Below are 16,757 nucleotides of genomic sequence, written 5' to 3'. Positions count from 1 at the left end.
AAATTTAATAACATATCACAGTGAAAAAAAGTTTAAAAAGTAATAACAAAAACCTGTTAAAACAGGTTTTTATTATAACTTTCTCTCTAATTTGCAAGATTTGTGTTATTTAGTGATTTGCAAGAGATTTCTTACAAATCTCTAAATAGCACAATCAGTCTCAAAAGTGTGAATTTGAGGCTGATTGTATGTTTATTATCTTTGTATTCCATTCAATAAAGCAGTTTTTTTAACAATCAACAGGGAAAAATGATAACACCATAGCTGTGTGAATTCATCAGACAAATTTTGTGATGCATGAACAGTTCATAAAAAAAACCACATCAGTCTAAAAAAAAAAAATCTTAAACATGCTTATTATTTCTACTTTGGATGCCACTTAGAAGATTAATACAGAAGTTGGGTACCACATGTATGATGCATACTATAAAAATCTTCATTGGATGAATGAATGAAAAAAAAAAAAATGAAAAAAAATAGTGTGCCATTCAATGTTTCCATGGTATCAAATAACCAGTGAAACAAACAGTCATAATGAATATTGCTATTTCTACCTTAGAAAAATGTTAGGCTTGTCAAAGAGAAGCAAAATAAAACAGAACATCCAAATATCATTACTACAATAAATCCAGTCTCACAAGAAGATTTACCAACTCCTGTAATTAGAAAAAATATCCCCAAAGAAGAGGAAGAGGAGGACCTAATAGAGGAAGAAGTTATATTCTACAGGTCAACAAAGAATCACTCCTTAATTAGGCAAAAGTAAGCTTAATTATCTAGATATGCAATTTAAATCTGTCAAAGCAACAGGCAAAACTTTTGTGATCAAGATTACAGGAACAAAATTTGCTAGCCAATGTAGCTGAAGATCTGTATTTAAAAAAAAATAAAAAATTGTTGACAATTTATGATGTGTAGGATTCTCCCTAAGTGTATCTAGATGTAAATCGACTGATGAAAAATTGACTGATTGAGTGATTGATTTATGAGTTCTTGATGCAAGAGCTACTCAACTAAAATGCACCTTGCAGGTTTTATAGTGACGAAAGAACTGGGATTTAAACACAAAGATGAAGAATGGCAGCACTGATTCATCTGAAGTAAGTTTAAAGACAGTTTAAATGCAGTAATTAATTTTAAAGACAGTTTTATTGCATAATGGAAATGCAATGCCTTTGATACCTGAAGCACATTTGTTGGAATGAAGGGAACTTATGAAAATATGTCCCAAATATTTATTATAATTAAGTATAAATAATCAAATCGAGCATAACTGACAATTTATATAGTGATTTTAAGGCCACTGTGCTTTAAACTTGGATTGCACAGTAGATTTACAAAGTAATGCTGTTTTCTATGCTTGTGGGATAGTTGAGCAACAGAACAGCACTATGTTGTCAAGGACTGACTAGCAAAAGAGAAGTTCATTGCTTGGAAAGGTAATGTCAAATATGCACTATCCTCAGAAATCCTCAGCTGGCACTTCACCCTCCATTACATATATAGTTTGGCTTAATGAAAAATGTTGTGAAGGATTGAGACACAAAAGTGATGGTTTTAACTACTAAAAGGAGAAACTTTCAATATTAAGTGATGCAAAGCTAAAAGAAGAAATCTATGAGTTTTATATTACTTGTTCAGAAAACTATTAGAAAATTAGATAAATGGTTGCATGGTACCAAAAACACATTAAACAAAAACCAAATGGGATTTGGTTTTTGTTTAAAGCCATTTGCATGGCTTTAATCTAAAGCCATGCAAATGGCTTTAGATTAAATTTGTTTTAATTAAAACAAATTAACTAAATTAAAACAAATTTTATCTAAATTTGTTTTAATCTAAAAGCCATTTGCGTGGCTTTTAGATTAAAAGCCTAATTAAATTAGGCTTTTAATCTAAAAGAAAAAAAATAATCTTGTCCAATATGATAAATGAATAAATAATACAATTCAAAAATATATAAAAACTTACCACCAAAGTATAAAAAGGAAGAGGGTATGCTACCAGTAATACTATAACGCCTCTCTTTCAGAAGGGATGCCAAGTTAACATTAATTTCTAAATCATTTACAAATACAGCCATTTTTCCAGTATTAGGAAAAACTGTTAATGAAACACTGTGCCATTTATCCCTGTTTAAACCTGGCAAATAAAATAAATTATTAACTTAAACACAACATTCATTGGTAAATTTCTAAATAAAGATAAATACTATGAAAGTTAGGAATACTTCCTCATCCTCTTTTGTGTTTTAGGGCTCTTTAAATTGCTTATTAAATGCTCACAGCACAATAAACTCCAAGTTACCAAAGGATTAAGCTGTAATTTATTAAAAAGAGGAGACCCTGCTATAACAGTGTTTCCAGACTTGGTAGTCCTCATCAGTTCACAAGCAGTCTATAGCGACAATTCTTTGACAAAGCAGTGGTAATGATGTCGCTAAATGTGAGCTACTATGTAGTATATGAAGTCATAACTTTTAAAATTATAAAATAACTAATGCTATTTAGCCTTTTCAAAATTATGAAAAGTAGGATTTCCTCAACTGCCCTTGTTCTTAAACATAACAGAATGAACTTAGCATGAGTTGCCTTGATACCATTCTACTTCTGAATAAACAGGATAACCAAGAGTCATTTCTGTACGTGAGGTGAAAAATGTTACAATGCATATGAAGCAAAAAGGTAAGTTTGCTACGAAATTCACTAATCTCATACTGCAAAGCAATCACCATAAGTTGACTTGCACCTGCACTTCAAATAAAAAGCACTCCTAAGGAAATTTGTGCCATTTCAAATAAATCCAACATACTGAAATGCATGCCATTACCTATACAGCAATTCTTTACTTACTGGCCTCATTAAAGAGTAACTAGCCAGTCAGTGAAAGGCTTAACATGGAGTGATGAAATATTTTTGCAATATGAGGGATGCTCATAAACCTTTTGCAATTTCTTTAAAGAGGTTGAGGAAGCTGTTGAAATATAGTAGTGCTACTTTTTTTTTTTTTTTTTTTGTAATTGGCTAAATTATAAAAGTGCAGTAACTTATTCTTCCCATTTTTGGAAATCTGTTAAATCAAGTTCCTAGCAAGACTTCAAATATTTGTGTGACTGTTAAATACAAGAATAAAGATAAACATATAGAAAAATACTAATACAAATGTACAGACCTTCAACTGAAACTTATAAAATGAAATTTCCATTTTAATATGTTAGCTTTCTTAAGTTTACTGTGTTGATTTCAAAAATGTCACCCATACAATTTTTTGTATCATGAGGATTTTGCACAAATGGAGAAAAGAAGAAAATGCTTTTCTTAATTTTATATTTTTGACCAAATACAATTTGGTACTTTTTTTTAATAATAAAATGGACAAAAACTCAAACTGAAGAAAAATAGAAGAATGAAGAATAATACATACAAAGATATATGTTTATATGTATTTACCAAATTTCTTGGAACAAATTCGGTTTTCTCATCTGAAACCAAATTTCTTTTGGTTTCAGATGAGAGTTTTCTGGTTTTCATACTTTCAGAAACAAGAAGTAATCTGCCATCAAATTTACTTCCTATCTTCTCTGGTCTTCTTTCCATCTTAGAAAGAAGATAAGAATGATCAAACTTAATACTTTAGTGGTATTACTCATCTAGTTCCTCAAAACTGGAACCAAGATTTTCTAGAAAGAAAAATATATGAATGCAAGATGAAATTTTGTGCACTCACATACTTTTTGAAATTTATTACGCACATTTTCAAAGATACCTTCATAATCAGCATCTTTCACGTTCTCAAAGAAACTATGAACATTTTTCGAACCAATCCATGCTTCTTTTTCAACTGTGCTCATCATTCTTCAAAATTCTTGACTGAAGTTATCTCTGAAATCCAAAAAATTACATCCATTTCACTTTGAACACTGAATTTGAGGTAACTGTCTGGCAAATTAAGCTACTGGTTGTCCCATCAAGATCCATAATGCTGAGTAATCTAAATTTGGTGTGAATGTGGTAATACCCTTTCAGTGTGTAGTTGTCGAACTTTTACATATACTGCATCCCCTGATTTGTGTGGGGGTTATGTTCCGGGAAAACACCGCACAGTCCAAATGCTATTTAGTCACATAGCAGTCCAAATGCTATTATCACATAAACTATGTTTCGCAGCGCGAAACACAGTTTATGTAACATAATGAGGGTTCCATACCTGTACACAAAAAAAATGTGCAAAAAAAAACAACAAAAAATTGTCTTCATTTGGTAAGAAAAAAAAAAAAAAAGAAAACAATTAGAAACATGTCCATAAAATTAATCTTGCTAATATCTCTAGATTTTAAATCTAAATTCATTGCTCCTTCATCGCTGTTTTCTGTGATAAACTTGCAACCGTATCTGGCATGTTTTGAAAAAAATGAGTTAAAATTGTTTGCTTAGAAGCATGCTGTTTTTCTCTATAAATTTATTCATAAGGAACTAAAGCTAATGATAAAGTTCTGCAAAAATTTAAACTCCTTTCCAAATAAGGAGACATAACCAGAGCTTCTTGGCTAAGCTGATATGCAAGTCTTAACAACACAGCTAGTCTTTCGCGGTCAAATTTTTGTGTGCATCTTCTTCACATTGCAAAAAAATATTGTCCACTGATAATTGTTTCTATGAAATTCAAGGGCTTGTGATATCTGCTGGTTCCAGTTGTTCAAATCCCTCTCTGCTAATCATTTTGCCAATTCTCACAATCTCAACTATCTGCGGAATTTTGACTATGGCTTCTTTAGTGCAGCTAAAGATAGTCTTCTTCAGTGAAGACTATTGTACAAATTGGAGCAGAATGGTATTAAGGGTAAGTTGCTACAATGGATAAAAGGGCAGTTAAGTGGGAGAAGACAGAGTGTGGTAATCAATGGGTGCTGCTCTTCGTGGACTAATGTTATTAGTTGAGTCCCACAGGGTCCAGTGTTGTATCCACTGTTGTTTTGTATATTTATCGATGATATTGATGAAGGTATATCAGGCTTAATGTCGAAGTTTGAAGATTATTGGTTGGCAGGGTTGTTAATGACAGCAATGGCAGTGTGCTACTGCAACAGGATCTAGATAATTTGGGCAGATGTGCTAAGAAGTGGCAACTGAAGTTTAACCTTGACAAATGCAAAGTACTGCATATGGGTAGAAGTAACCCCAGAGAAACGTACCAACTGTGTGGTACTACACTTAAGGTGGTAGAAAATGAAAAAGACCTGGGAGTAATTGTGCAGTCAGATATGAAGTTTTCTGAGCAATGCAGTCAGGCTGCCAGGGCAGGTCATGGGGTTTTGTCAATGATATATAGAAATTTTGCTAGCAGGGAAAAGGAGGTGATTGTCCCTCTGTATAAGGCAATGGTCAGGCCACGCCTTGAGTACTGCGTACAGGTCTGGAGGCCTCATTTTAGGTAGGATGTAGATTTGCTTGAGCGTGTACAGAGAAGGGCAACAAGATTGGTGAGGGGAATGAAGGGATCCTCTTACCAAGAGAGGCTTAAGTTCTGCAAATTGCAGTGGCTGGAGACTAGACACCTGCGCGGTGATTTGATTGAGGTGTATAACACCTTGAATGGGTTCAAGGTGTTATACACCTTGAACTTAAGAAAGGACAGATGTAGAATAGATGTGCGGAAATTTGCCTTTAGCCAGCGTGTGGTTAATTGCTGGAACAAACTTCCATCTGTCGTTGTGGAAGTTGATAGGTTGAATAAATTTAAGGAGGAACTGGACAGGCATTTGGAGGGAATGGCGTGATTTTTTTTTTTTTTTTTTGGCTGATGCTGCATAAGCTCATACGCTTGCTTTCTTGCATCACATGCCACTACTACTACTACTTGTTAGAATTTACTTTTGTGTAAACAAAACCATTTTATGTAGCTACAACATAAGTGCACTACGAAAAACATCATTGTGAAAGATGGGATGTTAAATTAACAAAAGAATAAAAGGCTGAAATTTAGTATCTGGTACCGACGGGAGTGGCAGACAAACAGTCAAAATGGAGGATACGATTAGTTCTGTAGAAGTGAAGGATGTAATTGCTTGCCACTGTGTGTGTGTGGCCTACGAACTGAAGGATGTGAATTCTCCTCGCTTTCTTGATACATGATGAGTTACAGGGAAAGGCTATATGAAGGATGCAAACTGAGAATAATAGTTGCAATTAGAAGGGAAAAAAAAACACTCGTAGGAAAGGCCACGTTTTTAATCAACTTTCATTTTTGTTTAGTGAAAAAAGGTTAGAATATTTTTACATGGGTTCGGGACAGATTCAAGCAAAAGAAGCAGCACGTCATTCATTTCTACCATTCTTTGGCCATGCCCAGGGGTCCGGATACTAAATTTCTACCTTATAAAAACAGTTTTTCTAAATTGTTTACATACACTCCCTCACTCTCCATGGGATTAAGGTCAGTTGCAATTGTTATGCCAGTTCGAAGAGTCTTTTGCTACAGTAATCTATTTTTTTGCGCCATTTTATCTAAGCTAATGTCTTTTTTTGGAACTTGTCTTTAAATTAATTTAAAGTATGTTTATATATAATTCTCATCTACCAGCATTATGGGGACAAAACGTAAATGGACGGAATTAATCTTGGAAATTAAACTGAATATTATACAAGAGGCTGTGAGGATGGAACAAAGCAAAATGAACATTGCAAAGGAATACATCCCTTTACCTACAATACTATAAAAACCAAAAAAAAAAAAAAAACTTAGAAAGTGCATGACACTGGAGCAGCAATAAAAAAACAGGAAACAAATTCGTCTTGCAAAACATGAGTTTGAAACAAAACTTTGGGTGGTACTAACAAATGCAAATGCATGCATCTAATTTGCCAATATCAGGTCCAATTTTGCAAATTATCTAGCTCAGCAACATGGAATTAGTGACTTCAAATGCAGCACTGGCTGGCTCCAAAGATTTAAAGACAGGAATAACTTGGTTTTGCAGCGAGTCCAGATGAGTCAACAAAGAGAAGGCTACAGACTGGTTGTGTTCTGCACAGTCCATTCTTGAAAAATATGAGGCAAAAGATATTTTCAATCTTGACGAGACAGGTTTATTTTATAATTTGCTGCCAAATAAAACATTTGCTGTTCAAGAAGAGTACTGTCGTGGTGAAAAATTAAGTAAACCAAGACTCACTCTTCTATTATGCTGCGATTCAGATGGCAGTAAAAAACTATGCCCACTTGAGAAACCAAGATGTTTTAAAGAAATTAACTAACTTCCCTGTGATTATGAGGACACCAGAACTGCTTGGCTCAATGTCAAAATTTTTCAGTATTGGTTATCAAAAGTGAACAGAAGAATGGCTTCAGAAAAATGGAACATTTTGATGATTCTAGATCGCTGTACAGCTCATTCTGCCGAGAAACATAAGTTGACAAATATATGGCTGTTGTTTTACCTCCCAATACCACCAGTTTTAGGTAGCCACTGGATCAATACATTATTTATAACCTCAAGGGAGCATATAGAGCCTGCCTGCCTGCCTGATAAGGTACTTGATCTGCAACATAGACGCGAACAATTTGCAGCCTAACTAGAATGTCTTGGATGCTATCCAGAATCCTGTTATTGCTTGGGACAGTATTGCATCAAGTTAATAATCAACTGCTTCAGAAAGAGTGGCTTTGGAGAGAATATCATCAAAAAACATGATCCAGTAGTCGAATGTGATAGCATTGAGGAATTGGGGGAATTTGAAGGAGCATATGGATTTTGTTGGCAAATCTGAGAGTTTATGAAGGTGGATGATGAGTTGCTACCCACAACGGCAACATCAGAAGAACTGATGTGGGAAACAGTAACCCCAGAGCAACGTATCAACTCTGTGGTACTACACTGACAGTGGTAGAGAATGAAAAGGACCTGGGGGTAATTGTGCAGGCAAATATGAAGTTTTCTGAGCAGTGCAGACGGGCTGCAAGAGTAGCTCATGGTGTCTTGTCAATGATATACAGGAACTTTTCTAGCAGGAATAAGGAGGTGATTATTCCCTTGTATAAGGCAATGGTCAGGCCACACCTTGAGTACTGTATACAGGTCTGGAGGCCTCATTTCAAGAAGAATGTAGAGCTGCTGGAACAAGTACAGAGAAGGGCAACAAGATTAGTGAATGGAACAAAGGGTTGCTCTTATGAAGAAAGGCTTAAGTTTTGCAAATTACAGTGTCTGGAGACTAGGCACCAGCGAGGTGATCTGACAGAGGTGTATAAAACCTTGAATGGTTTGAGCATGCTCAATGCCGATGGGATTCTTCCTCTTGCTCAGAATAATCACCTGAGAGGGCATAAATTCAAATCGAGGAAAGACAGATGCAGGATAGATGTGCGGAAATTTGCCTTTAGCCAGCGGGTAGTTGGTTGGTGGAACAGACTTCCATCCATTGATGTGGAAGTTGATAGCCTAAATAAATTTAAGGCTCAGCTGGACAGATATTTCGAACGAACGGAGGGGTGAAATGGGAGTGTTTTTTTTTTTTTTTTTTTTTTTTTGGCTGATGCTGCATAAGCTTGCTTTCTTGCATCATATACCTTTACTAATGCTAATGCTGCTTAGCACTAGGCAAAATGATAATGTTTTTGTTACCAGCGAAGAACGCACTGCCAACTAAAAAGATGCCCAAACTGCATTGAGCATATCAGAGAATGTGTTGGCCTGCAGTAACGTTGATAAAGAAACAACTATTGCATTTGATGTCTGTGCTGTGATTAAAAATGCACAGAGGTCAAAAACTGTGCAAACAACGTTGGATTCTTTCTTTAAATTAGATAAATTTATTAAAAAGGTTAATGGATTGTATGTCTTCTTTTATATTAAGATTATGATAATAAAATATTGTATGTATCAAAATATATACTGTACAATATTTTTATTTCCATTAATTGCTTTTCTCTTAGTTTATCTTACAAAAAAATTAAATCTTTAAAAAACATGTTATTCCTATTACTGCATTGTTAGACAAGGCTTTTGTTTTTTTTTATTAAATTTATTTATTTTTGATATTATTATTATTTATTATTCTTAGAAATAAATAATATATAATATAGTATGTACCAAAAAAAAAAAAAAAAACAGTAAAATTTTGACACTTATGGGGGAACTGATACTACAAACCTTGTTATCACAAAACGTGAAAATTTAACTCCCTTAAACTTTGTATTAATGAGATTCCACTGTGATAATAATTTCACATCTTACTTCTGACTGTACTAAATTCATTTTTCTGAAATTATTAGGTCTTCCTGAGGATGCAGGAGTGAGGTATATATGGAAGTTGTGCTCTTTCGTACTGTAGAAAAGAGCCCACTTCCGCATATGTCACATTTTTTTTATATATAATTACATATTTTACTTTATATATAGAAATAAAGAGAAATTTACCTCAATATATATGAATTTATTTCTATATATATATATATATATATATATATATATATATACATATATATTTCAAATTTATTTCTCTATATATTAATATAAATGTAGACCTCGTCGAGCATAATAGCTCTGTTTTTTTTTTTTTTTATTTTACATTTATATATTTTTTTTCATATATATTACATATATATCATACATTCACATATACAAGGAGGTGATTATCCTATTGTATAAGGTAATGATTAGGCCTCATCTTGAGTACTGCATACAGGTCTGGAGGCCTCATTTTAGGAAGGATGAAGAGCTGCTGGAATGAGTAGAGAGAAAATCAACGAGACTGGTGAGGGGAACAAAAGGGTGCTCTTACCAAGAAAGGCCTCAGTTCTACAAATTGCAGCATCTGGAAACTAGGCACCTGTGAGATGATCTGATTGAGGTGTATAAGGCTTTGAATGGCTTGAGCTAACTCAGTGCTAATGGGATTCTTCCACTTGCTCAGACTACACAGAGAAGGGGACATAAATTCAAATTGAGGAAGGACGGTTGCAGGATAGATGTACACACAGAGTAATAAGATACAGTGGTCACTTGCTCAATTATTCCCAGTGCCATCACTGCATGAACATGGAACTAACGCATCAATCAAAACTCACAGAGTACTAACACACATGCCCAATGCTAATAAAGCTGTTACTTTTTTGGATTTGATTAGTGTTAATTGATCATTGCAAATTCGATTTATATTGCTTTTTTTATTATAATTATAATTATTTGTGTACTTGTCTACTGACATCATGGACAGACAGAAGTGTTTCATCTGTAACAAATCTGGAGTGCAAGTCCACCAATTTTCTAAAGAACACTTAAGGTAATTTATCGTAATCAATAGAACCAGGAAATATATAATGAAATGTTAAAAAAAGGTAAAAAAAAGAACTACTGAACAGCTAATTAATAACTAATTCATAAATTATTTCATTAATTAATATTATAGTGTATTGATATTAATCGAAGTAATAGTTTACCGAATAATTAAATAATTTAAATTTATAGATATTTCTAGAAGATGACAGCTCCCACTTGTTTTAGTCTAGCAAACTGTCCACAAGAAAGTCATAAGCATGTTTCAGTCTTTAACTGTATCAGTACCTTTCTTACAACTCCAGTATCAAAATTATCTGAATTTTGATGCTAGAATCATAAGAAAGATACTGATATTTGAATTAGCAAAGGAAGCAAGGCTTATCTCTCAGTAACAGTATGGAATATATGTTATAGCATCTTTACAGTTTATGAAATCAAGGATTGTATTAAAGACTGTGACACAGTGCTTTATGATTATTATTGTTATTAATTTATTTAGTTTTGTAGTTTGTACTAGGCATATAAGTGTTTAGGCTTTCTTTTAATTTCATGACTTAAATCAACATGCTTTTTTTATATTACAGAACAGTTCATGTGATAATATTATTATTTCAATTTACAGAAGACTACATGTAATTTAACTTTAAACTTCATGAATTAAAAGAATTTCAATTATAAAGTGTGGTGTTTGTTTGTTGTAATGCAAACTCAAATAAATAGTGATCTAAATGAAAGAATGCTAAATTAATTTTGTTAAAGAAAATAACTAAGCAATACAGCAGTCAAAATTTAGTCACAGATAACTGTCTTAATTTTTCACTGAATCCAGATTCATTATATTTTTGTGAAGTATAAAAAAAATATATATATATTAGTTGGCGTAGTCAGCAGCTAAATGATGCAGTGTTTGTTTCATAGGATGCAAGGTCTAAAATAATATAGAAATAAAGGAAAACAATCAAATAAAAATTAAAACCAAAGTCAAAAGGAGTTCAATTCATTAAATCGAAACCTATAACAAGAGTTGAGATTAGACTAAGTGATCAGATGTAGATTTATGGAGTTAAGGTCAAATAAGTAATATTTTTAAATATAATGGCCAGACATTGGCTAAAAGCAGCCTAGAAGGAGATTAAGATGACAGTTATGTGTGCCATTTGCAATAAACATTAATAAATACAGAATTTTATGCACGCACTACTGCGTTCAGATAGATGATAATAAAAGGTTTCAGTACAGTGAGACTAGTGCACCTGTCTCAATACACTGAAACCTTCTTTTATCACCCACCTGAACCCAGTAGTGTGTACATAAAATTCTGTATTTATTAATGTTTATTGCAAATGGCACACATGACTGTCATCTTAATCTCCTTCTAGGTTGCCTTTTAGCCAATGTGTAGCCATTATATTATAGCCACCACAAGGCTATCACAACCGTTATTTTATTGTTTTTGAAATATTTACTTTAAATTTTGCTATTCTGGCATCTTTCATAGCATCTTTTTTTGTATTAGAATAATAATTAATTATTAATATCTCATACTAATAATCAGTGAATCAATATGCTGCCCATTGCAATTACAAAACTGTAGAAAATTCTCCAAGAACTCATCACAAAGTTCTGGACTGTTTCCATGTTAATGCAATGGTGGCTCCACTTTCTACGCATTTTAACATGTAAAAGGAATTAACATTATCACCTATGAAAGTATCCACTCTGTATCTTACTACTCTGTGGATGTGCAGAGGTTTGCCATTAGCCAGCTTGGTTGATTGATTGTTCGAACAAAACTCCATCTGTTAGTATTAGTAGTGGCAAATGATGCATTAAAGCAAGCTTATACAGTAACAGCGAAAAACAAAAAAAAAAAAAAACATTAAACCTATCCATCCCCCCCTCCAATAGTTTGTCTAGTTATTCCTTGAATTTATTCAAACTAAAATGGGATAATCACCTATGTTTCTGTGGAAGTGGGCAGTTTGAAATAAAATCAAGGAAGAACTAAACAAGTTATTGGAGCAGATGGTCAGATGATGTAGGAGTTTAGTTTTTTGATTGATGCTTTATATGTTGTTGTTGGAGTGGGATTTATTGGCGCAAGGGCTGCTATGACCATATTGCGCCTGTTACTTTGGAGTGTTTGTCAGTATAGGAAAGGAGACTATTCTAGAAGTGATTGTATGCGTTGATCATTTTTAGAAAAGTGAACAGTTCTGATAAAGTGGCATCATTTCCAAGTATGTGGCTTAGTTGCAGAGGTTTTTGTGAGCTAATTAAAGATCTGAAACATGCGATTCTAGCTGAATGATAATGTGTACACTCAATGATAATATGTTTTACAGTAAGTATGGAACTACAATGCGGGCAAAGTGGAGGATCTTCTCCTAGCAGTAGAAATAGGTGTGTAAGATGTGTATGGCCAATTCGTGCTCTTGCCAGCAGGACCTCTTCCTGCCTGTTTGATCGGGAACTGGATCTCCACAGCTGTGGCTTGTGTTTTATTTCAAGAAGTTTGTTACCTGTTTGATTATGCCACATTTCAGACCACATCTCAGTACATATCTGCCGTATGATGGTTTATAATCAGAAAAAGGAACAGGGATGGAATCGAAGCAAGTGGGGTGTTTTGCTGCTTCGTCTGCACGCTCATTTCCTGGAATTCCAACGTGGCTCGGTATCCAGCAAAACGTGACAGTCCGATTATTTTTGTTGAGTTGGCATAACTGTGACCTGATTTGTGAGAGGAATGGATGCAAATGTTGTGATTTATTCTGTAGGGCATTCACCGCACTTAAAGAGTCTGTATATACAGGGTGTTTCAGTTAAACGTTTCAGAACTTCTACAGTAAGGTAGGGTACATCCTGACAACTCGAAATCATATAGCAATGTGGGGTCGGAAATGCTTTCCTGAAGCGGTGTTGTACACAGAAGCACCATAAAGAAAAGAGACCGTAAGTGGGAAATCGTTTTAATAATACATGAAAAGAAGCAAAAGGTACATGGATTAAAGTAAGTGTTCGAAGTTTCTTCCATGGGCTACAATGCACGCCTCACATCTCCGACGCATGGACATCCGAACATTCTGGAATACTCCAGGCGAATTCCGAATTTCTTCGGCAGCTACTGCGATTCTTGCAACCAGCTCCTCAGCATTGTCAACAGGGGTGTCATAAACTAGCGATTTCACATGACCCCAGAAATAAAAATCAAGACATGATAGGTCGGTGACCGAGCAGGCCAACGCACGGGACCACCACGTCCGATCCACTGTTGACTAAATGTGACATCCAGGTAGTTACGAACATCTCCGCTATAATGGGCTGGGGCTCCATCGTGTTGGAACCACATTGTCTGTTGCGTCGATGCAGAAATCTGTTCATCTCTCAAAAGTTGTGGCAATACTTGCTGCAGAAAGATCAAGTAGATAGGTCCGGTTAGACGACACGGTAACAGGTAAGGTCCGATGAGGTGATCTCCCATAATACCGGCCCATACATTGACCGAAAATCGAATCTGTGCTGCACGACGTCGTATTGCATGCGGGTTCTCGACCACCCAGATATGGTCGTTATGCATGTTGAAAATTTCTTCCCTTGTGAAGGATGCCTCATCGGAAAACAACACTTCAGCAGGAAAAAGGGGATTTGTAGCACATTTTCCAAGGTACCACTGTGCGAAAGCAATACGAGGTGCATAATCCTCCGGTTGCTGTGTCTGGACACGCTGCACGTGAAACGGATGCATGTCTTGTTCTCGGAGAATCCTCCAGACGCTGCAATGGGAAACCCCGACTGCGTTTGCTAGACTTCGTGTACTCGTTCTTGGATTCCCCTGTACATGCTGCAGCACATTCTGTTCAACGGCTGGAGTCCGTGCTGTTCTTACCCTGTCCCTGTCAGCTCTTTCAAATGAACCTCTCTCAGCTAACCTCTGGTGCAGTCTTGCAAAGAAATTATGACTGGGAATATGCCTCGTCGGATATCGTTCCGCGTACAAACGCTGTGCGGCTGGCCCACTACAATTTGCAGCCCCGTACGCCAAATGCATATCGGCTAACTCTGCGTTCGTGTAATCATCCATCCTACTAACTTGGCGTTCTTGTTCAAGAAATTCGAAATTCGCCTGGAGTATTCCAGAATGTTCGGATGTCCATGCGTCGGAGATGTGAGGCGTGCATTGTAGCCCGTGGAAGAAACTTCGAACACTTACTTTAATCCATGTACCTTTTGCTTCTTTTCATGTATTATTAAAACGATTTCTCACTTACGGTCTCTTTTCTTTATGGTGCTTCTGTGTACAACACCGTTTCAGGAAAGCATTTCCGACCCCACATTGCTATATGATTTCGAGTTGTCAGGATGTACCCTACCCCTCTTAGAAGTTCTGAAACGTTTAACTGAAACACCCTGTATTATTACTTGGGTGTTTGGAACATCGTTAAGGAGTTTTAAAGCCATTTTGATTGCGTATAGTTCGGCCGTAAAAACACTGCATTCAAGTGGTAATTGGACAGAGACAGCGCATGTAGGACTCATTACTGCAGCTCCCACGGATATATCAGTTTTGGAGCCGTCCGTGTATATCTGAAGACTGTGAGCATTGGTCAATGCGTGATTCGCATGTAGTTGTCTAAGATTGTGGTTCGATAAGGAGTGTTTTCCCCACTGAAGAAAATAGTCGTCGCAATGAGGTATATACATTGCCCATGGTGCTTGTACTGCGTCCGTAGCTTGAAAGATATTTCCAAGATAGATGTTCCAATTTTGAGTTACCTCTTGTAGCCGAATACCAGCAGGTTTGTTTTTGTTGGGTTTATTTCTATATAGGTTTTCCCATTGCGGTTCAAAAAGATATGTCCAGATGGGATGAGACGGGTGACTACGTAATTTGACTGCATAACTAAGAAGCAATACTTTTCTCCTAAGATGTAGTGGAGGTTCATTGGCATCTATATACATACTTTGCACTGGGGATGTCTTAAAGGCCCCTAAGGCAATCCTGAGAGCACTATGCTGGACCGGATTGAGTCAAGCCAATGCTGTCTTTCGTGCAGAATCATAAACTGGGGCTCCATAATCTAGACGAGATCTTATTAAGGTTCGATATAGATGTAGAAGAGTGAAGCGATCGGCTCCCCATGTCATGGAAGAGATAACTTTGAGGATATTAATCTTTTTCATGCACTGAGTTCGTATTTGTCGTATATGTGCCTGAAAGGTAAGTTTGGTGTCAAGTATAAGGCCCAAGAACCGGATACTTTTGCTAAGTGGTATTTTTTGGGTTCCTAATATTAGCTCCGGATCTGGATGGAGCTGACGCTTTTTGCAAAAATGGATAGCAGTTGTTTTTGTTGCAGAGAGACGATAGCCATTGCGGGATGCCCATGACTCTATTTTGTTTATCGAGAGCTGCAATTGTCGCTCAATGGAGCGCATGCTTTGTGAATGATAGGATATAGTAAGGTCATCTGCATATAAATAGGTGTCAACATTAGCCGGAATATTTTCTGTTGCATTATTTAGCCTAACTGCAAAGAGCGTTGCACTTAGAACTGATCCTTGTGGGACCCCTTCTTCTTGGACAAATGTACGGGAGAGTGAATTGCAGTAACGCACTTGAAAGGTCCTGTTTTCTAGAAAACTCTGTATGATAAGGGGTAGCTGACCCCGGAGCTCTATGGCATACAGATTTTGAAGTATGCCATACCGCCAGGTGCTATCAAAGGCTTTTTCGATATCCAAGCAAATCATGACTAGATGTTCTTTACGGATAAAAGCATTGCGTATGTTGGATTCTGCCTTGACCATAAGGTCTAGAGTTGACCGATTTTTCCGAAATCCGTACTGATTCATCACCGAATGAGATTCTAGATACCATACTAAAAGGGCGTGGATCATTTTTTCTAGTGTCTTACCAAGGCAACTGCTGAGAGATATTGGCCGATAGTTTCGTGGATCTTATTGATCCTTTCCAGGTTTAGCAAAGGCTAGAACTATTGAGTGACGCCAAGAAAGAGGAAAGTAGCCATCTGAGGATATCCGGTTGAAGTATATTAGTAATGAATTCAAAGCTTGTTTGTTTAAATGTTTAAGCATTATATAGTATATCTCATCAGGCCCTGGTGCACTATCACCCGACCTATTTAGACAGCTCTCTAGTTCAAATGGTGTAAAAGGTCGATTATATGGAGGAGATGCCCTTGTATTGAAGTTCAGGTTATGCTTTTCTGCTTTAGCTTTTAGCTGTTTAAAAGTAGACTCATATGCTGATGCTGCAGAGATTTGGAAAAAGCAATCTGCCAGGGCATTTGCAATTTCTGTTGGAGAGGAGAAGTCTTTACCTTTCCAGCTTATAATGGGCATTGATTTGGGGAACAGTTTACCATTCAGCTTTTTGATTTTATTCCAGATTTTTTTAATCTCTGTATTTTTAGTAATAGTGGAAGCAAACCGGATCCAAGAGTCTTTTTTCGCTTTT

At 35.8% G+C, this 16,757-nt stretch overlaps 1 protein-coding gene across 1 annotated transcript in view; it reads right to left on the bottom strand.

Moving 5' to 3' along the window:
- The window catches only part of axo (axotactin), a 564,741-nt gene that overhangs the window by 504,328 nt on the left and 43,656 nt on the right, over positions 1 to 16,757 (bottom strand). The window contains exon 4 of the mRNA XM_090371184.1: positions 1,972 to 2,142. Coding sequence (XP_090227310.1) covers positions 1,972 to 2,142 — 171 coding nt within the window. The remainder of the gene's footprint in view (positions 1 to 1,971; positions 2,143 to 16,757) is intronic.

The sequence above is a fragment of the Mastigoproctus giganteus genome, chromosome 4, assembly GCF_048544385.1.
Source record: "Mastigoproctus giganteus isolate SK-2022 chromosome 4, ASM4854438v1, whole genome shotgun sequence".
NCBI lineage: Eukaryota > Metazoa > Arthropoda > Arachnida > Uropygi > Thelyphonidae > Mastigoproctus > Mastigoproctus giganteus.
This window is presented reverse-complemented; position numbering and strand designations above follow the sequence as displayed.